We start from the raw sequence: 17192 nt of genomic DNA on the forward strand, positions 1-17192 counted from the left end.
TGATTAGGTTGAAGTTCCCCCCCTCCTCTTTTCACCAAAGGGCTGGTCAAAAGTTTTGGAAGTTGAAGATGCAATGGGAATTTCGTTGTTGTTGTGTGTTAGCTCTTGTCGTGTGTAACGTTGTTCTGAGTCTGACCAGTCCAACTGTACTTCATCCAAATCAGCAGAAGGTGCACAATTCATGTTTTTGGACCCAGGTGTCAGCTGGGATCAGAGTCACAGTGGGAGGAATTGGATTAAGAGGTGGGAGAAGGCAACTCCACCTCCCAGGTCACGAATTCTGTGATGTCAGGAGTGAACATTTATTTGTGTGTGTATGCACTGCTCAGGGCTGCAGCCAGGGAACTCCCTGAGGTTCAGGGATGGGGGCTGGGTTTTAGTGGAAAGGATGCAAGAAAAAATCTACAGCTTCACCTAAAAATATTCCTCCCTCCCCTTTCCACCTTCAGTGCCCAAACCGGGGGGAAAACCGAAGGAATCGGCTACAAATCAACCACAGGGTTGATGCTCCAGGTTTCATTTCAGTGTGTTGGGAGGAGCACCAGGGGTTTTCAGCTGCAAACCCAGAGCATCAGGCAGGATCTGGGAGGGGAACATTCCCCTTTCCCCCTGGCTGGGAGATCCGTGTCTTCACAAAAGCTCGAGCCAGGCTTGGGTGCAGAGCACCCCTAAAACTCCCCTGGGTGCTGCACGTTCCTTCTGGGGGTTGGACAGCAGGATTTATGTACAGAGACCGGGTAACACAGGGGTTTGACACCTCCCCAGGCCTGCAGAAGGACAGTTCTGGACCGGGGGATTTCACAGCGGGGCGGACGGAGGGAGCGGCTGCTGAACACGAGGGGAGGCTCTGGCTGGGCACAGCACCCAGCAGGGACAGCCCACCGACCCCTGTCCCCACAGCTCCCAGGTGACCTCAGCTCCAGCTGCCCCACCCGGGCTCCCTTGTTAAAGCACAAACCAGTCAAGACAACTCCACAGCTCAGTTAAAGCAGCTTTTGCAATAGCTTGAAAATTACAATACACCCCGACCCCCCCGAGCCCCAGACAAGAAACACTAGTAAGAATCTGTACTATTCACCTCTAATACAAAAAATATAGTGGCAAATTCCTAGACACTTATATTATCTCTGGACAGAACAGTGGACACGGATACGGACAGGTTTTTTTCCTTTACTTGTGGCAACGAGCAGAACTCGGGTTCTGCCTCCTGCACTGCCGACACTGTTACTACCAAACAATTCTCTAAGTGAGTCTTTAATCTTAGAGTGATTTACTTCTTTCTGTCTGTGTTGGAAAGGAGACTTTTTGCTACCGTTTCTGCTGGTATTGGCGACGAGAGAGAAGGCATTGACTAGAAAATGATTGGTGGTGTTTGCCAGCATACTGAGTGTTGTTTGTGGCTACAGGTGTTGTGTGTTTTTAAGTTACTGTGTTTGCTCAGGAATCCTTTAAAGTCATTTTAACCAGGCCACTGTTATTTGTCCAGGAAAAGGACCGAGGTGCCATTTCGCTGCTGCCCTGGAAAACCCTCCAGCCTCTGCTGAAACAAGGGCAGTGTCGAGGGAGTAATTCCACCAAACCACATCCCAGGAATGAACAAGCCCCAGAAAACCTCCCTCGGCGGGGTTAACACGGCAAAGGTCCTCGGGGAGTTATTCTCACCACCTCTGCTGCTGGGAAACAGGTGGAGAAATTCCTGAGGATCAGTGAAATCAGAGAAAGGCCAGAAAGACGACTCTTGGGATCATTCACAGTTGGTAAGGACTTGGAAATCTAATTTCCTGGTTTTTCCACTCAGTTAATTACCTTCCAAGAACTAATGCAGCCCCTTTGCTTAAATCTGTGTTGTACAGGCAGAAACAGCCTGGAAAAAAAAAAAAGATTGAACTCATGAGCAGAAACCCAGCACGGTTCCTCCCCTGTCTGAGTTCTTTGTGTACACAAAGCTGGATTTTTTTTTGTGGTGGGAAATATGGGACTGCTCAGCTGCTGAATGTGTTAAAACTCACAAGGGGAAAGAGAAGAAGGGCCTTGTGGTGTGATGTTAAAACCCTGGAGTCCTGCAGGATCCCTCTTTGGGTGATTTATGCTGAATAAGCTGCTCTGACCCTGCGGCAAAGCCAGCGATGCCCAGAGAGGGGGAGACCAGCTGTTGCCAGAGATAAAAATAATAACAAACCCAGTTCCCCCCGTATTTTAAGAGAATTGTGTTGGTATCTTTTCATCTGTTACAAAAAAAGGCCAATACAATTTTTTTGTGGGAGTTCAGGGTTGCACAGACTGTAAATGAGCTTTATGGTGCTGTGGCTGGCAGAGCTGGGGCTGCACGTTGTGCTGACACAACTGTAAGTCATTTTTAGAATGCAACTATTAGTCTTAAATGACTCACAGCACAGAAGTACCTGGGCAGAGTGCTTAGGAAGATGAAAATATATTAGAGCAGATTCTTTGGTGTGATGTAAAATCAAAATGGCTGGTTCACCTGATCAGGCTCAGGGCAGCCAGATGGAATCTAACGTGTGTAAAATTACATTTCTCTTGCTTTCTAGTTGGTGAAAATTGTTTTCCAAATGTAATAATTTATAAACTAGAGGGAAGGAATACATTTTTAGGTTCTGGCCTCTAATCCTGCTTTTTTTTTTGCCTTTTTTTTTTTTTTTTCAGCCCATTCACTCTTGACACTGGACATCCTGGGAACCTGCATTTTTGGAGGACCCCAGCCCAGAGAGCTGCTGAGCAGGCAGAGCTGAGGAGCTGAGAACAATCTCCCTGCTGGAGAGAAGAGAGGCTGGAGCTGGTTTCCCAGACAACAACAGCTCACAAAACTCCACCACTTTTCCCTGGGTGCCATTCCTTATTTTGGTTTTCCTTCTTTTATTTTTTTTTCCTAATTCCTAGCATTTTGTCCAACGAAGAACAGGTTTCTGAGGAGGAGGAGGAGGACTGGCAGTCACTAGAAATATAATTCAAAGCCAGATAGAAGCGTGTGCTGCTAAAAGCAGTGACAGCCTGCTGCCAAAATCAGCCGGTGTTTGTGTCTCAGCCCCAAACCTGCTCGCAGCCACCCTGCAAACAGCAACCAGCCTGTCAGGCTCCATGAAGCACTAAAGTGCAGAAAACGTTTGCAGAAGTCTCAGTATTTTTAAGTCTCAGACTATTCCAAGCCTGCTGAGCTGGGAAGGCAGTGACATGTTGCGGTTCCAGAGCAGCAGGAACCAGTCAAGAGTTGTTGTTCAGACTTTTCCAGACCTGGAATCCTGGGTAAAGAACAGTTTCAGATTGTTAAAGAGATTTGCTCTCTGGACCTGCCCTATTGTGGAGGGCCAAATACAAGGGGGGAAAAGCCCCAGAATGCCCGTTTTGAGTTTCTTTCATTTCCATAAAGCTCCTGAAGCCTCCTTTCTGTTCCTGCTTTATTCTGAATGTGCTCCTGCGGCCCACACTGACCCAACGAGCACCTTGGCTAATTAGGAAGGATAGGGGTGAAAATAAGGGTTAAATTTGGCTCAGCACCAGTTCCACCAGGCCCCTCACTCACAGTGACAGCTCTTTTTGGTTCGGTCGACGTAAGAAATTAGATTTGTATGAAATGGGTAAAAAAATAAGGCGAATTCTCCAGCTGGATTCTGATTGTGGTGGGAAATGCAATTTGTGGCTAAACCAAGTGTAACACAGCCAGCTCTGCATCCTGCAAAATTCCCAAGCCCATTTTTGGCAGTACCACCTGGGCTTTATTGTTTCAGTCTGAAACCAAAATTAAGCTGTGCTGATTGACTTCACCTTCACTTAGTTTAGTCCCAGAACATGAAGGAATAATAAAAAAGAAATAAATATATGTAAACTTGCTAAAATAGGGCTTGAAATTTCCCATGTGTTATTTGGTTATTTAAATCCACCCCCAAGGAAACAGTTTTTGACTAGAAGTCAAAGTTTGCAAACCAAGAAAATTAGAAAACTCCTCTTGCTTGTGCAACACCCCAATTTCACAGAGAGGGGTTTTGTTCTGCAATTTTGGGAGCAGAGCAGGCAGGAAAGCTCTGCAGCAAATGTACATTCATTAAGGGACCGAATTTTTAAAAGAAACTCTCTGGAATGCACATGATATGGAATAATTAGGGGAATCTTCTCATTCCTCAAACACCTGAACAGGATAAGGCCAAATCATCAGTTTTCCTGTTGCAGACATAAAGTGACAACGTGATGCTCTCCAATGGGATTTTAAACCACTCTTGAAGTGCCAAACCTTTAAACCAGGGTTAACCTCCAGTGGCTCTAAACATCCAACATCATATCTGCTGATTATCACCAGGCATTATATCAGTGTTACTGTTCCTAAACATCCACTGTCATAGAACATTTACCTTCCACGGCTCTGTGTCTCTCTCCTTCCTGCCCCAGGATTGCCAGATGGGTCGTTTTTGTTTTGGACTTTTTGACCAGGTGAGTTTTAAAACAAGGGAGGACAGGGGGGAGGAGAAGGTCGTGGTTTTTTCCCTATCACCAGATGTTTTTGTTTTTTTTTAGCAGGGCTGCTTCTGCTCCTCCCACCGAGAACTGCCCCGTGGGACGGGAGTTCCCATCCCCACCTGCAGAATTCCCTTCTTTCCTCCCTGCCCAGGGAACCTGCGCTGTCAGATCCCAGAGCTGGGCAGTGGGGGAAGGGACTAAAGCCCGTTCTGGCGGCTGTAGCTGAAGTCAGGCTCCTCCAGCTCAGTGTCTGTGATGTCGCAGATTTTGGAGTGCGTCCTCCCGATCTCCTCCAGGGCACAGGCCAGCGAGTCCAGGTCCCCGTCGTGCTGGTGCCGGGCTTCCCACAGGTCCAGGATGACGGCGGAGGGGCTGCTCTGGGTGGCAAAGTAGGAGAGATTCCTGCAGGGAACAACAAACAGGCCATGGGATTCTTTTTATAATTCTTTTTTTTTTTTTTTTGAGAGAGAACAGGCAGCCCCTTAAGCACTTTAAACTTTTTCTTAGCAGACAACGGTGCCAAAATCCTCCTACGGTCTTGGACTTCACCAAGACCCCACTGTTGTGTACAAAGGTCCACTCCAGAGCAAAGAACCGCCCTTCAGAGGGGGAAGCCCCTGTTCTCAGCAGCTGTTTTGTACATAAAAGCTGGTACTTGAGTCCCTTAATGACTCCAAACACCCCCTTTAATCCTGGTGAACAACCACCGCCCCCCACCAGCCAGTTATCCCCTTTCCCTGTGCCTGCCATCACCTGTTGATGCTGTTTTTCTGTGCCAGCATCTGCCAGTCCTTGCCCTTGGCGCTGGGGGTGTCGAAGGTGGCGCAGATCCGCTGCCTGATGGAGAGGGGGATCTTGAAAGCCTTGGGGCCCACCTGGGCAGGGAAGTTGCTGTCGTCGTGTGCGAAGAAAGTGATGGTTTCTCTCTCGCTCTGCACGGAAAGGGGAGAGCAAAGCAGCTGGGAGGAGGGATCCAAACCCAGGCCTGAGGTTCCTCCTGTAGCTTATGCCAGCAAGAAATTAAATAGCTAAGAGGTTGGGGTGTTTTTTTTTTTGGGGTTGTGGAGGAACTCCTAGAACATCATCAGGATATCACAGAACTGTGGAACGGGATGGGCTTTAAGGTCCCTCCAACCCAAACCATCCCCGAGCGAGGCGACCAAGCAAGGTGGGAGCGGCCCTTACCTCGAGGATGGAGGTCTGGACGTGCAGGACCTGCTCGTGGCCCTTGAGCTGCCTCACGCAGACCTTGCAGCTGAGCTGGGTGGTGCCGGGGCTGTAGCGCTCCAGGGAGAAGGCACAGAGCAAGGGCCGGGCACTGCCACGCCACACGCGTGAGAATGGCACCTCCTGCCAGGGGAGGGACAGGGACATGGCATCAGGGATGGGGACATGGCATCAGGGATGGGGACATGGCATCAGGGACGGGGAAATGGCATCAGGGACAGGGACATGGCATCAGGGACAGGGACATGGCATCAGGGACAGGGACATGGCATCAGGGATGGGGACATGGCATCAGGGATGGGGACATGGTATCAGGGACGTGGGAAATGGCATCAGGGACATGGGAAATGGCATCAGGGACACAGGACACCGAGCAAAGCCAGCCAGGGCTCCTCCCTGCTGCTCCGCTGACCATCCCTTCAAGCTCCCAGCAGCACAAAGCCCATTCTGCTGATAAAACACCTTCACTGAAAGCTCAGCTCCCATTTGATGGGAGATGATGCAGCTAAAACTTAAATATATCGTACTTCACTTCCTCCTGGCCGAGGTCAGAGCTCTCACTCTTCTCTGTGTCTCCTCGCCATCCCCTTGTACTGCAGAACCCCCCAAAAATGGAGCTTCCCATCAAGAACTGCCCTGGCTCTGTCAGCCTTCCCTCCTCCAGCTGAAACCACCCCAACTGTGCCCATCTCCAGCCCCAGCTGGATCCTGAGCTGGGAGCAGCAGCAAGATAGTGACAGTGATAAAGGAAACATTAGTAAAACGTTACAAGTGGAGCAACCATAATTAGATTTTTTTTTTTTTATTTCAGGGTAATCATCTCTGCTTTCATCCCGAGTGGAAGAATCACTCAGCTGAAAGGAATCACATGAAACAATACAGAGGGACAACGTGTGGTGAAGGATGAGTGGTTCAAGTATTCCAGAAATGCTTTCACTTTCATTCTGCCTTTATAATTAAGTTCCCAGCAGAGACGGGGAATGTAAATCATCTCACGGCTCCAGACAGAGCCCGGATCCTCCCAGGGACACAAGGTGGGGGGAACAACAGCTGCTTTCAAGCCCCCCAAAGGTGCCTGCCTGGCTTCTTAGCATGCTGCTCACTGCCCAGGCTGCTCCAGCACCCACCCAGTTTGCAGGGGCTCCCCCAGTTTCCTCGGGAGCGCGGTGGGAAGGGAGCCAAGCGCTCGGCAGCTGCTCCTGCAGCACGGCCAGGACAAACAAACACTCCGCAGAGTCTGGAGGAATTCTGCTACCACCTGCCATTAACTGCTCTGCAGCCAGATTTACATCATGATTTATTCATCCCCCCACACCCTGAGCAGGAATCGCTCCTCATCCCACTGCCCTGGAATGGTTTCACTGGTGGAGCACAGGGAAGGTCCAGGTTCTGTTCCTGACAGGCAGCACAAGCAGCTGCTTGCACAGTGTGGGACGTGGGAGAGAGCCCGGGGGAGCCCTGCAAGGAACTCCACCTGCAGAAATAGAGACTTTTATCTGTAAAGAGGCTGCAACCCAATCAGAGCTGTCGCCACACACGGCACTGAGGGGGAAACACAAAGCCGGTTCTGCAGTTCCTCTCAGAGACAATTATTGTGTTCCTGAGCTGGCCAAGTCATCCCAACTCCACTCAGTTATAAAGTGGGAATGTTCCTCTGGGTCAGTAAGAGCCCGTTCTGGCAGCAGAGGTTTTGCACAGGCTTTAATTGAACCCTGAGCCCCTGCTCTGATCAGACTCCAAACAGCACTTGGAGGCTGAATTTCAGTCTGTCACACACATTCATCCTTCAGGCCCGGACAAGGGACCCAGAGACAATAAATTAATCCAAGTATGGAGCTGTGTTCCTAACCTGGTGTGAGGCAGGACTCAATTTGTTGTATTTAGAGGAAACTCCCACGACTTTTGCTGCTTGGGCACGTCCTACTCCTGGGAGGTGTTTGCTGCAGTAGTGGGGCATCCCAACACTGAATGGTTTGGCTTTTAAAATGCAGTTCAGTGAGCAGAAGAAACAAAACACTCAAAAGCTGTTCTTCACGAGCAGCTGAAAATGATTCACTTTCTTTCATTTCTTAAGTTGAAGCATAAATTATCCCTATATCCTTAATGAGGTAAGGCTTTATCTGGCTCTGGATCTGTGTTTATAAGTTTCAGAGCCCATTACACTCATGTTTTGGAGAACATGGCAACACATTTAAAACAGCTTTTTTGCCAAAATACTGAATGATAGATAATTGTCTCTCTGCTTCTGGGGAAAAGGGAGATTACATAGTCTAATTGAGTTCTGTATTTTAAGACCAGCCCACTCCATGTGCCAGCACATCACTTCTGATTCCCAGTAACCCACATCCTTAGAAATCCTTCCTTTGTTTTGATTTTCCCTTTCCGCTTTTCAACAGCCTCTTTAATTAATGGAGTGCAGAAAAAAAAAAATAATTTGCTGCTCTTCAGTTCTAATTCTTGGTATCTGCATGCTGTGGTTTTGACTCATGATTAATATTTAAATGTCATTTTCAGCCACATACTCAGAGTTGTACCAAACCTGGAATAACAGATGTCAGAAACATCTTCAGGAGTGGTAAGTTTTAACAGGAATATTGGCACTCTGACTCATTTTTGTTGCATACTCAAGAGATTTAAACCACACCTTCCCAAAGCAGAAGGAACTGTGGCCTTCTCTGGGTTCTGCCCATCCCAGTGCAAACCTAACCAGGGAAAACTGCCAGAAGTATACCTGACATGCAGTAAATGGTTTAATCCTCCAGAGGAAGGGAGGGATATCCAGGACTGAGATCTGGAGACTGCAGGTATTTCCTTTAAAATGCAGGAGTTTTGGTTCCTCCAGTAATTGCCCTCCTTGGAGCCTTTCATCCGAAACCACCTCCTGCAAGGGCAGAGCAGAGAATTTGTTCAGCATGAGGAACAAACCCCAAATCCCAAGAGAATCCACCTGTCCAGAGGGGCCTGGATCACCCACAGCACACCCCAGGAGTGTTTCTCTGGTGGGGCAGCTGATGGGACTGGTGTTTATTCACCCCCATCCCAGTTAAAGGGCTGGGTTTAGGCACAGCTGGAGCCAAGAGCAGCTCTGCTGAGAAACTTCTCCCAGGGCTTTAAGAGCACTCAAACACACACACACACCAAGAGAACACATCAGGTCAAATAACTCAGCCTCATTTCTCCTCTCTGGGGCGTCTTCAGAGCCACTGGACAAGACCCTGAGCAGTCTGGAGGGCAGACTTGGAGCAGGAGTTTGTATTACAGTCCTCTAGAGGTCTGTTCCCAGCTAAAGTTTTATGTAATTCTGTGAATTTAAAGCATAATAGTAAAAAAAAAAAAAAAAAAATCACCCCTGCCTGTGCTTAAGCAATGTTTATTCCTGTGCTGTGACAGTAAAAACACCAGTGAGGAAGGGAAGGTTGCTCAAGTCTTTAAAAGTCAGCTGGCAAGCAGTCTCTCCAAATTACCTTTTTTTTTTTTATCCACATAAATTATATCAAATCTGTGTCCATCGAAGGGGTTTAGTGCTTGCCAGTACCCAAGTTATTGTCAGGAGAGCTCCTGGAATCATTGTGACCTTCTGAACACTCAATGCCTGCTCGAGCTCTCGGAGACTGTACTAATGGATTCCCATTAGAGAGCAATTTTTCCAGGAGTTCGCTTTGTTTTAACTCCTGGTGGTCGGGTTTGTACGAGGCAAAGAATTAGAAGGGAGGCTTCAGTTTTTCATTTCCAGCCATGAGGGGAGCAGATTATTTCACGGCTGTTTTCAAAGCCCCTCGAAGGTGCTGGATTTCTGTCTGAAGTGCAGAACTGCACTGCAAAGAATTACCTGTCAAACAGAACTTGGTAACCCCAACTCTCGACTCTTTATCCAAACCCCCCCCAGTATTCTCCCTGTTCACACTAATATTTACATGCTTTTAAGGGCTGTATCATTCTGTAAATACACAGCTGTCTCACTATCTACAAACACCCTGCTCTCACTCCTGTGAATGCAGAAAAACTGGTAATTATTCTTCTAATAATTTTCTACAGACTCATCAGGAAGATACTGGTACCCACTAATTGTGTAAGTGTTATAAAGAGTATAATTACAAAGCCATTGTAAGTCTTTAACAATCCTTTTGCTGGCTTTGCTTTTATTAGAAGCACACAGACATCAGTGAGAGCCGTGTTTCCATTCTGTGAGACAGGCAAGGGAAGGGAACTTTCATGTCACAACTGCCTTCATTTCAGCTCCCCGAAGAAAACCGTCTTGTTAAAGCCTCTGAGTTTACTAAGGCTGCAAAAGTGAATTTCCCTGCTTTGTCCCGGAATACCATTACAAAAACCCTGCTCATTTCAACTGCCACCTGGGGATTGGTGGTTTTTTTTTTTTTCTCTTTTTTTTTTAAGGGGAAATGTACAATAATTTAACTTTTGTTTAAGAAGATGGTGAGCCAGTTGGAGCTGGGAGAGGAGATCTTGAGCTACTGACAGCTCAGGGGTGTGATAAAGGCTCTGCACCAGCTGGGAATGTCTCCCATTCTCTGGGGGATGCAGACTGAGCTCCAGCTGCCCCCAGGGCTCTGCAGGGGCCAAGGCTCCAGCTCAGCCCACCAGCCCTGCATTTGTGCTGGGTCAAGCAGGGATTTTGGTTTTCCATCTGCCTGGCAAAAGGAACGACAGGACAGTCTGGCTGCCCTAAAGCTCTCACAGTGTAAATCCACACTGCAGAGAAATCAGGGGGCTTACTGCAAGTCACACAGCAGTGGCTTAAAAAAAAAAAAAAAAAACCAAACAACCCAATATTGTCACTTCTGGTGGAGTTCTGGGACTGTCCCCCAGGACGGAGGAACCTTCGTGTCCTACGGGAAAACAACCAAACCCCAAGCAGCAAAAGGGAGAGCGTTTACCTGGAATGCACAAGGGGTGTTATCCATACAATAAACCCTCAGATTGTAATCCAGAGAATTGCAAGACAGGCAGCCAAAAACGGCGACTTTCAGCTGTCGAGCGGCGCAGTCAGAGATGGGTTCCCCAATTAGGGCATAAGTTCCAAAGCTGTTTAAGAGAATGTGACAGGCATAAGGATCCAACAGGCAGTAGCAAGAAGTAGTTTCCTCTTCCACAGACATCACTTCCTGCAAAACGAAATCCAGGTTTAAAAAGAATAAAAAAAAAAAAAAAATTAAAGTAAAAATCAATAGGCCTCGACAATTAGGGAGTCATTGCATTACTTGGTTTTTATTCAACTGGAGTGCAAAGTGTTCCTGAGAACCACACTCAGGGAAGGGGAGATGGTAGACTAGTTGTATGAGTAAATATTCCCAATTTAGCCCTGAGTCAGCAGCAGGATTTCTGGCAATACACCGTGCAGGACCCGGTGAGTACAGCATACAATAATAATGATGGTGTGTAAGCAATTTTAGCATCTTTTTTTTTCAAGTGCTCTTCACTTCCCAGATAATTTTTTCCCCCCCCAATGTCAAGTTAAAAAGTTACCTCGGAGATTAAAGTTCAATAAGCAAACCTTGAACAATAGCTGGGAAGTTGATTTGCTTCCAGAACACCCACTGCAGTTACGTTTTCCCTTCATCAAAAAATCTACCTCTCCCACTCTGAGGGGAGCCTTTGAGGCTCAGTCCTGCTTTAGAGCCCCACGAGAGGAGGGATCTGCTGATTCCTCCCTGATCCCAGGGTGTTTGGGACCCACAGCTGATGGGGCTGACCAAGGGAATCTTAAAGCAGGAAAACCAACCTGACCTGGAAATGGTTTAAAGGAGAGCAACAAACCAGGCAGTGGTTTGGAGGAGGGAAAGGACATGGAGGGGTTTGTGGAACCCAGGAATGGATTCTGTATCCATAAATGTTTTACCTGCTGATTTCCCCCCCCTCAAAGTGCCATGAACCGAACAGTTCCAGCAGCAGCAATGCAATAAATCCACTGCCTATGGATTTGTGTCTGGTTACTGGCTCTGGAATGCTGAGTAACAGTTTGGGTGGTGTTTTATTTCAGGAGGGTTCTCAGTCTGTCTCCCCAAATGACACAGAAAGTTCAGGACATCTGAACTGCTGCCCACCAGAGAGTTCCAGCCCCAGGTGGCCAATGGCATTAAAAATGCCGATGGACAGACTCAAATGATCAAATCCTCCTGTTACAAATGCACAAAGCCTAATCTCCTCAGCCAGGCAGGATTAAGAAAGAGATGTTCAACTAAAAAAGCACAACAGTTTAATGTGCACTAATCCTTCAGAGGTTCTGAGCACAGCTCAGTCACTGAATGCGGTGCACAGAGGCACAAGATTTTAAACTGTCAGGATTTTTCTGTGCTAAAATAAAAAAAATTAAACTCTTATATATTTTTAAGCACTTTCCTAACTTTCCTGTGATAAATTCTTGCGTGGACATAACGTTTTGTTCTGACGCGGGTCTCTCTGGGAGCTGTGATCAATCAGAACGGTGTTCTTACACATAAATCTGGGAAAACTGAATACTCCTCCTGCCACGTGGGGGTGGATCATAAAGGTGGATCACAAAGCTGACCCTTTGCTGCAGTGCAAACAATGGGTTTTTATTTTTTTAATTGTTTCTCTCGGGTGTGTCTGTCACTGCCGCAATCTTTGAGCTCCGCGACTGCACGGCCACGAGAATCTAAATTGCGTCTCCATCCCTGGTACAACCCTGCGAGGGGGGCTCTGGCCTTACCTCCCACTTCCCCTGCTGTGTCCTCCTCTTGAGGTGGATGTTCCAGTGCTCGGGGTTCACCTGGGCGCAGTGGGGGATGGTCAGGGCGAAGGGGGTGTTCACCGACACCTCCGGGGGCCCGCACGTCACCTCCGGCCCCAGCAGCACATCCGAGCCCTCTGGCTGCAGGCTGGGATGGGGAGAGAGAGGAAAGGCAGGAACGTCTGTCAGCAACTAAAATTCACTTTAACTGCGAATTTCCAAGTGTTTTTGTTCAGATCCCGGCACCTCACTGTCTGTTACGGAAAAGGATAAGCAGGGAATCGCAGTGCTCATCTCCACGGGGGAGCCTGAACAAAACCATCAGACCCCCATGTAACTTAACTCCATCCACTGGCCAGCTCAGGATTCTGGGATTCGAAGCACATCCCAATCTGTTTAACCCAAATACAACAGTGGAACTGCTGTGTGCAAGCAAGCCCTGCTTCAGCGCACCAGCTGGTCCCGCTCCCACCGCGCTCTGCCTTCCAACACTGCCACCAACAAACAATACTGTCACAGTAACCAAGATAAAACAGATTATGGCTTAAGAAACACAGGCTCATACGTTTCTGCAGATTGGTTTGAAAGCCTGTTCATGCTCTGCAGGATGAAGAAGTTCAGTGACTTCCATGGACACCAGGGAGGGGTCTTTGCTCAAATCCAGAGCTCTGCAGAGTTGGATCCGGTGCACGTGGCTCCAGGACTGCCAGTGCAGATCCCACCAGCACAGGTCTGGGGATTCATCCCATCTGAACCCATCACCCGTGCTTGGCTGCATTATCTGCTGGCTGAGTCACAGGGATGAAGCATCTGACAAGAACCTTCTCACCTGGACTCCTTCTGAGTGATGGCAAGGTAGATTTCCCAGGAACTCTCTTCAGGAATAGCTCCATGTGGGATCAACAGACTGACTCCTGCAAGAGAGCAAAGGCAGAACTTCCCTTTGGGAAAGGCACAGGATGCAAAGGACACTGCACACCCCCCTGGGCTCTGATGGACACCTGCACAGCTGCCCAGCAGAGGAATGTTCCTCCAAAACTGACCTGCTGACTGCAATGCCACCAGATGAAAGGAAAATACATTATTAAAGGAAATAAAGACATTATTTTTCCATTAAAGGCAAATACATCTTTTTTTCCCCCAAAAAAACCCTCTTGAAAGCTCTTTGCCCCTTTCCAACTCTGAAATCAAAGCTGACAGTTCCAGGGTCACAAAGAATCACCTTTTTGAGGTGTCTCCCAGTGCAGAACCTCAGCAAAGCAGTGGCCTGATCACACTATAATTTACAATTGGCTAGCAAGGATGGGCTTACATAAAGGCAGAATTACATAAATTGCAAGTGGACCAAATACATATTTAAATAATCTAATTGATACAACTACCATTATATAAAGTAGCTAAATATACAGTGTGAGGGAATTCTTAATTTATGCCTTAACTGACTTAGTGCCTCTGCCTCTGTAATGTTCATTCCTGAGCATAAAAACAATCTGGGAAGAAATTAAAACTCTCCATGTGTTGTGCATGATTGTACACTGTTATCAATCTTCCCTAAATACAAACCACATTTTTTATGGTAACCTTCAAAGTGCCCATTTCATGAAACGTGAAGGATAAAGCTCTAAATGATTCAGTTCAACCAGAGAGCAAGAGAAAGGCCTGGACACACCAGTGTGAAATGAAAACAGTTGAATTTAGAGTGAATAAAGTTCCCCAGAGTCTGAAAGATGACAACAAGCTCTGAGCTGGCAAGGGCTGGGGTCTGAACATCCTGTCCTCCAGCCTGACCTGCTGCTGGGTGTGTTCAGCTGCCTCAACAGCATCTAAAAGACACCTCACAGAACTCTGCAGTCACAAACCAAACTCTGCTCCTTAAACTGAGCATCTCAGTGCCCAGCCCAGCCCCGGGATGCAGCTGACTTTGGAGTGCCCCACTCTGCAAAGCTGCCAGCTTTGATGCTGAAAGCAGGGAGGAGCAGGAAGGCAGCAGGGGCTGATCCCAAAATCCCCCCCAGGGCCCCTGTGGGGAGCAGGGGCTGCTCTCCAGGGCTGGCTGTTGCTCCTGAGCTGCTGACCCAGCCTGGCAGTGGGGTGTGGAGAGGCTGCTTTGAGTGTGAGCCCTTTAGATCAGATGCTGATCCACTATCGACCCCCTTCCCAGGGAGCCCTTCCTTTGGATCGGGATCCAAGTAAGCAACAGCTTTGATTAATGTGACTTTCATGCTGAAGACATCAAGAGAGGCAGTAATTTAAAACAGTTCAAATAGGCATAATGCCTCCTTCCTCCTCAGCCCAGGCTTTCTTCTGATCACTCATCTCCTGTGTGGGCAACATGCCCTACTTCCCAAAGTCTGCATTAAAGGGAGCCCCCACTTTTTCCTTCCTTGCCTTGTTTTTTTTTTTTTTTTTTTAAATTTAGTTATAAAACACTACATCAGGCAAGCTCATCTGAAACTCTTTTTATGTGCTCTGAATGAGGAAGGATCCGCCCACCTGTGTTTGGAACCACCAGACGGCCCCCCAGGTGCCCAAAAAGGGCCGTTGTCTTGAGCTCGCTGGCGGTGGAGAGGGAAGCCAAGTTCTGGATGTACATGGCCTTGTTCCTGGCCTGGATGGTCCCGAATGGCCGGTGGTTCCCGTGGGGGAAGGTTCCAGGATGGGCCTTCCCGTGGAACTCTGCCCTCTCCGTCACCCCCAGGGACACCATGAAGGAGCTCTGCACCTTGACTTTGATGTCGGACAGGGGGTTGAACAGGGAGGATTCCGTCATCAGCTCCTTGTCCATGGGGTCCTGCAGGCAGATGGGGCCGCTGTAGGTCCTGCTGACGGTCAGGTCGGGCTGCATGGAGGAGTTGAGGAGCAGGGAGTTACCTGTGGGATGAGCAGGGAGCTCGTGACTCCTTGGAAATGTCCCCCCAGGAGCCCCTCTCCGAGCCCTCCCCACCTGCTCAGTGCCTTGCTTGTCCTTCCTCACGCTCTCTGAGCTCAAAATCACATCAGGCAACGCTAAAGAACAAAATCACATCAGGCAACAGCTCCAGCATCACTGTGTTTTCCACACTCCAGGCAGCTCTAGAGTGCAGGAAACCAAGAAGGAGCTTCCTTTTGTCTTGGATTCGAGTTTGTGTGTTTGCCTTTCTCCTTTCTTGGTTTTTTGGGTTTATTTTCCTCCTTACATTAACCCCCCTGGGTGAAACCAGGGCTTCCTGCAGACCTTTTCTGTGAGCTCACACAAAATGATAACTTCCTGCCTGAGGGGGAACTGGGCTGAAAAGAAAGTGGGACGAGAGTAATAGGGGGGAAAAATACCACAGTTATTCATTTAGGGGCCTTTTAAGGTCAGAAAACGCTCTGAAAAAAAACTGGCCTTTTTTTTCTGCTGAATTGTTTACAAATACTCTCATTTAAAAGCCCCACAGACAGAGAACTCGAAGTTACTGGAACTGAACTAATAAGTTAAGAAATTGGTGCGCTCAGGTATTTTCAGAGCATCCAGAACTAATGGCTTTAAACATGAGGTCAAGTGAACAATCCTCCAGATTCGAAACAAGGTTTAAACTGAACCACAAAGGAAAAAGTCACTGGGTGAGAGTCACTGAGAATTACACAGCTCTAATTAAAGGCTTGGATTTGGCAATGAATGACTGAACCTCCTCCAAAACCTCCCTGTCTACCCAGCCCTTTCCCCAGTTTCTTGCAGCTCCTGCTTGGTGAGGAATGTCTCCCACGACATAAAGGAACTGTAAAAACAACAACATTTAAAAAAAAAGCCCCAAACAAACTCTTGCACCATATTTCCCTTTTCTGCAGAGGGAACAGAGACATGGGGCTGCTTTCACACCCCACCAACACAACACCCACTGCAGGCAGCCTGGGCTGGGGAGAAGGGCAGAACAGAATCAGGAAACATTCTGTTTCCATCACCGTTCCTGTCCCTCCCCACCTGTCTGTCCAAAGGAAATAATATTCCAAAGAACACGGGTGCTGCTCTTACTGAATGTTCTGTCCATGTTTTATTGCACTGGTGGGGTTTTTGGGGCTTAAGGGGGTTTTACACCCATTTGTTTCCCCCAGTGTTACAGCAGCCTACAAGTTTGGGGTTCTCAAATGATCAGTAACTAACTAATCACTCTTAGTGGAGCAAAGAAAAGATCTGCACCTGACTAGGAAGGAACTACAGACAGTGCTGCCTGGCTTTGCTTCGATTTGGTTTAATCTGGGCTCTTCCCAAGTCCTAAAGGTCAGTGCAAAAGCTGGGGACAGCCTTTCCAGAGCCCCTGGGGCGTGGTCAGGAAGGATTCTGCCAGGGCAGAGCAGTGGCCAAGGCAGCTCCAACCAGCAGGTCCTGTCCCTGCAGCCAGAACCCCCTCCCCAGCCCCCCTGGGCGGGAGCGTGCAGTGGGAGCTCTGGGGTGGGTGGGGAAGAGAAGGAAACCACAGCACTAACCTTGTCTGACTGTCTTAAAATTAAATGCCTGGAAGCCTCCCGTGAGTGCAGAGGAATCAATGACATCCACGCCGTACTCACTCTGACTGCGCCTGTACAGGGTGACGCCGACCACCAGCACGGCCACCGCCAGCACCGCCGCCCCCAGCCCGGAGTACAGCGCGATGTCACTGGCGGCCTCCAGATCTGGGGGGAGAGCAGAGCAGGGGGATGGGTCAGGAAGGGGGGTGGGAGCAGCACGGGGGGGGCTCTGGGCAGCCCCAGCCTTGTGCAGGAGCGCTGAGAGCACCAAAGCATCACGCAGCAGCGGAGTGTCTGTCCCTCTGGGCACACGGGCCATCCC

General features: G+C 48.5%; 1 protein-coding gene across 1 annotated transcript in view; it reads right to left on the reverse strand.

Annotated features, from left to right (window-relative positions):
• Nucleotides 1–4603: 4603 nt before the first annotated feature.
• UNC5D (unc-5 netrin receptor D) overlaps nucleotides 4604–17192 on the reverse strand; it is a 197379-nt gene continuing 184790 nt past the window's right edge. The window contains exons 10-18 of the mRNA XM_027897376.1: nucleotides 16931–17035; nucleotides 14897–15274; nucleotides 13233–13317; nucleotides 12383–12551; nucleotides 10590–10817; nucleotides 8426–8575; nucleotides 5653–5817; nucleotides 5221–5399; nucleotides 4604–4869 (exon numbers count right to left, since the gene is read on the reverse strand). Of these exons, the coding sequence (XP_027753177.1) occupies nucleotides 4665–4869; nucleotides 5221–5399; nucleotides 5653–5817; nucleotides 8426–8575; nucleotides 10590–10817; nucleotides 12383–12551; nucleotides 13233–13317; nucleotides 14897–15274; nucleotides 16931–17035 (1664 nt within the window). The 3' untranslated portion in view covers nucleotides 4604–4664. The remainder of the gene's footprint in view (nucleotides 4870–5220; nucleotides 5400–5652; nucleotides 5818–8425; nucleotides 8576–10589; nucleotides 10818–12382; nucleotides 12552–13232; nucleotides 13318–14896; nucleotides 15275–16930; nucleotides 17036–17192) is intronic.

Source organism: Empidonax traillii, unplaced genomic scaffold, assembly GCF_003031625.1.
Source record: "Empidonax traillii isolate 1590-97213 ecotype Southwest subspecies unplaced genomic scaffold, ASM303162v1 scaffold540:size480560, whole genome shotgun sequence".
NCBI lineage: Eukaryota > Metazoa > Chordata > Aves > Passeriformes > Tyrannidae > Empidonax > Empidonax traillii.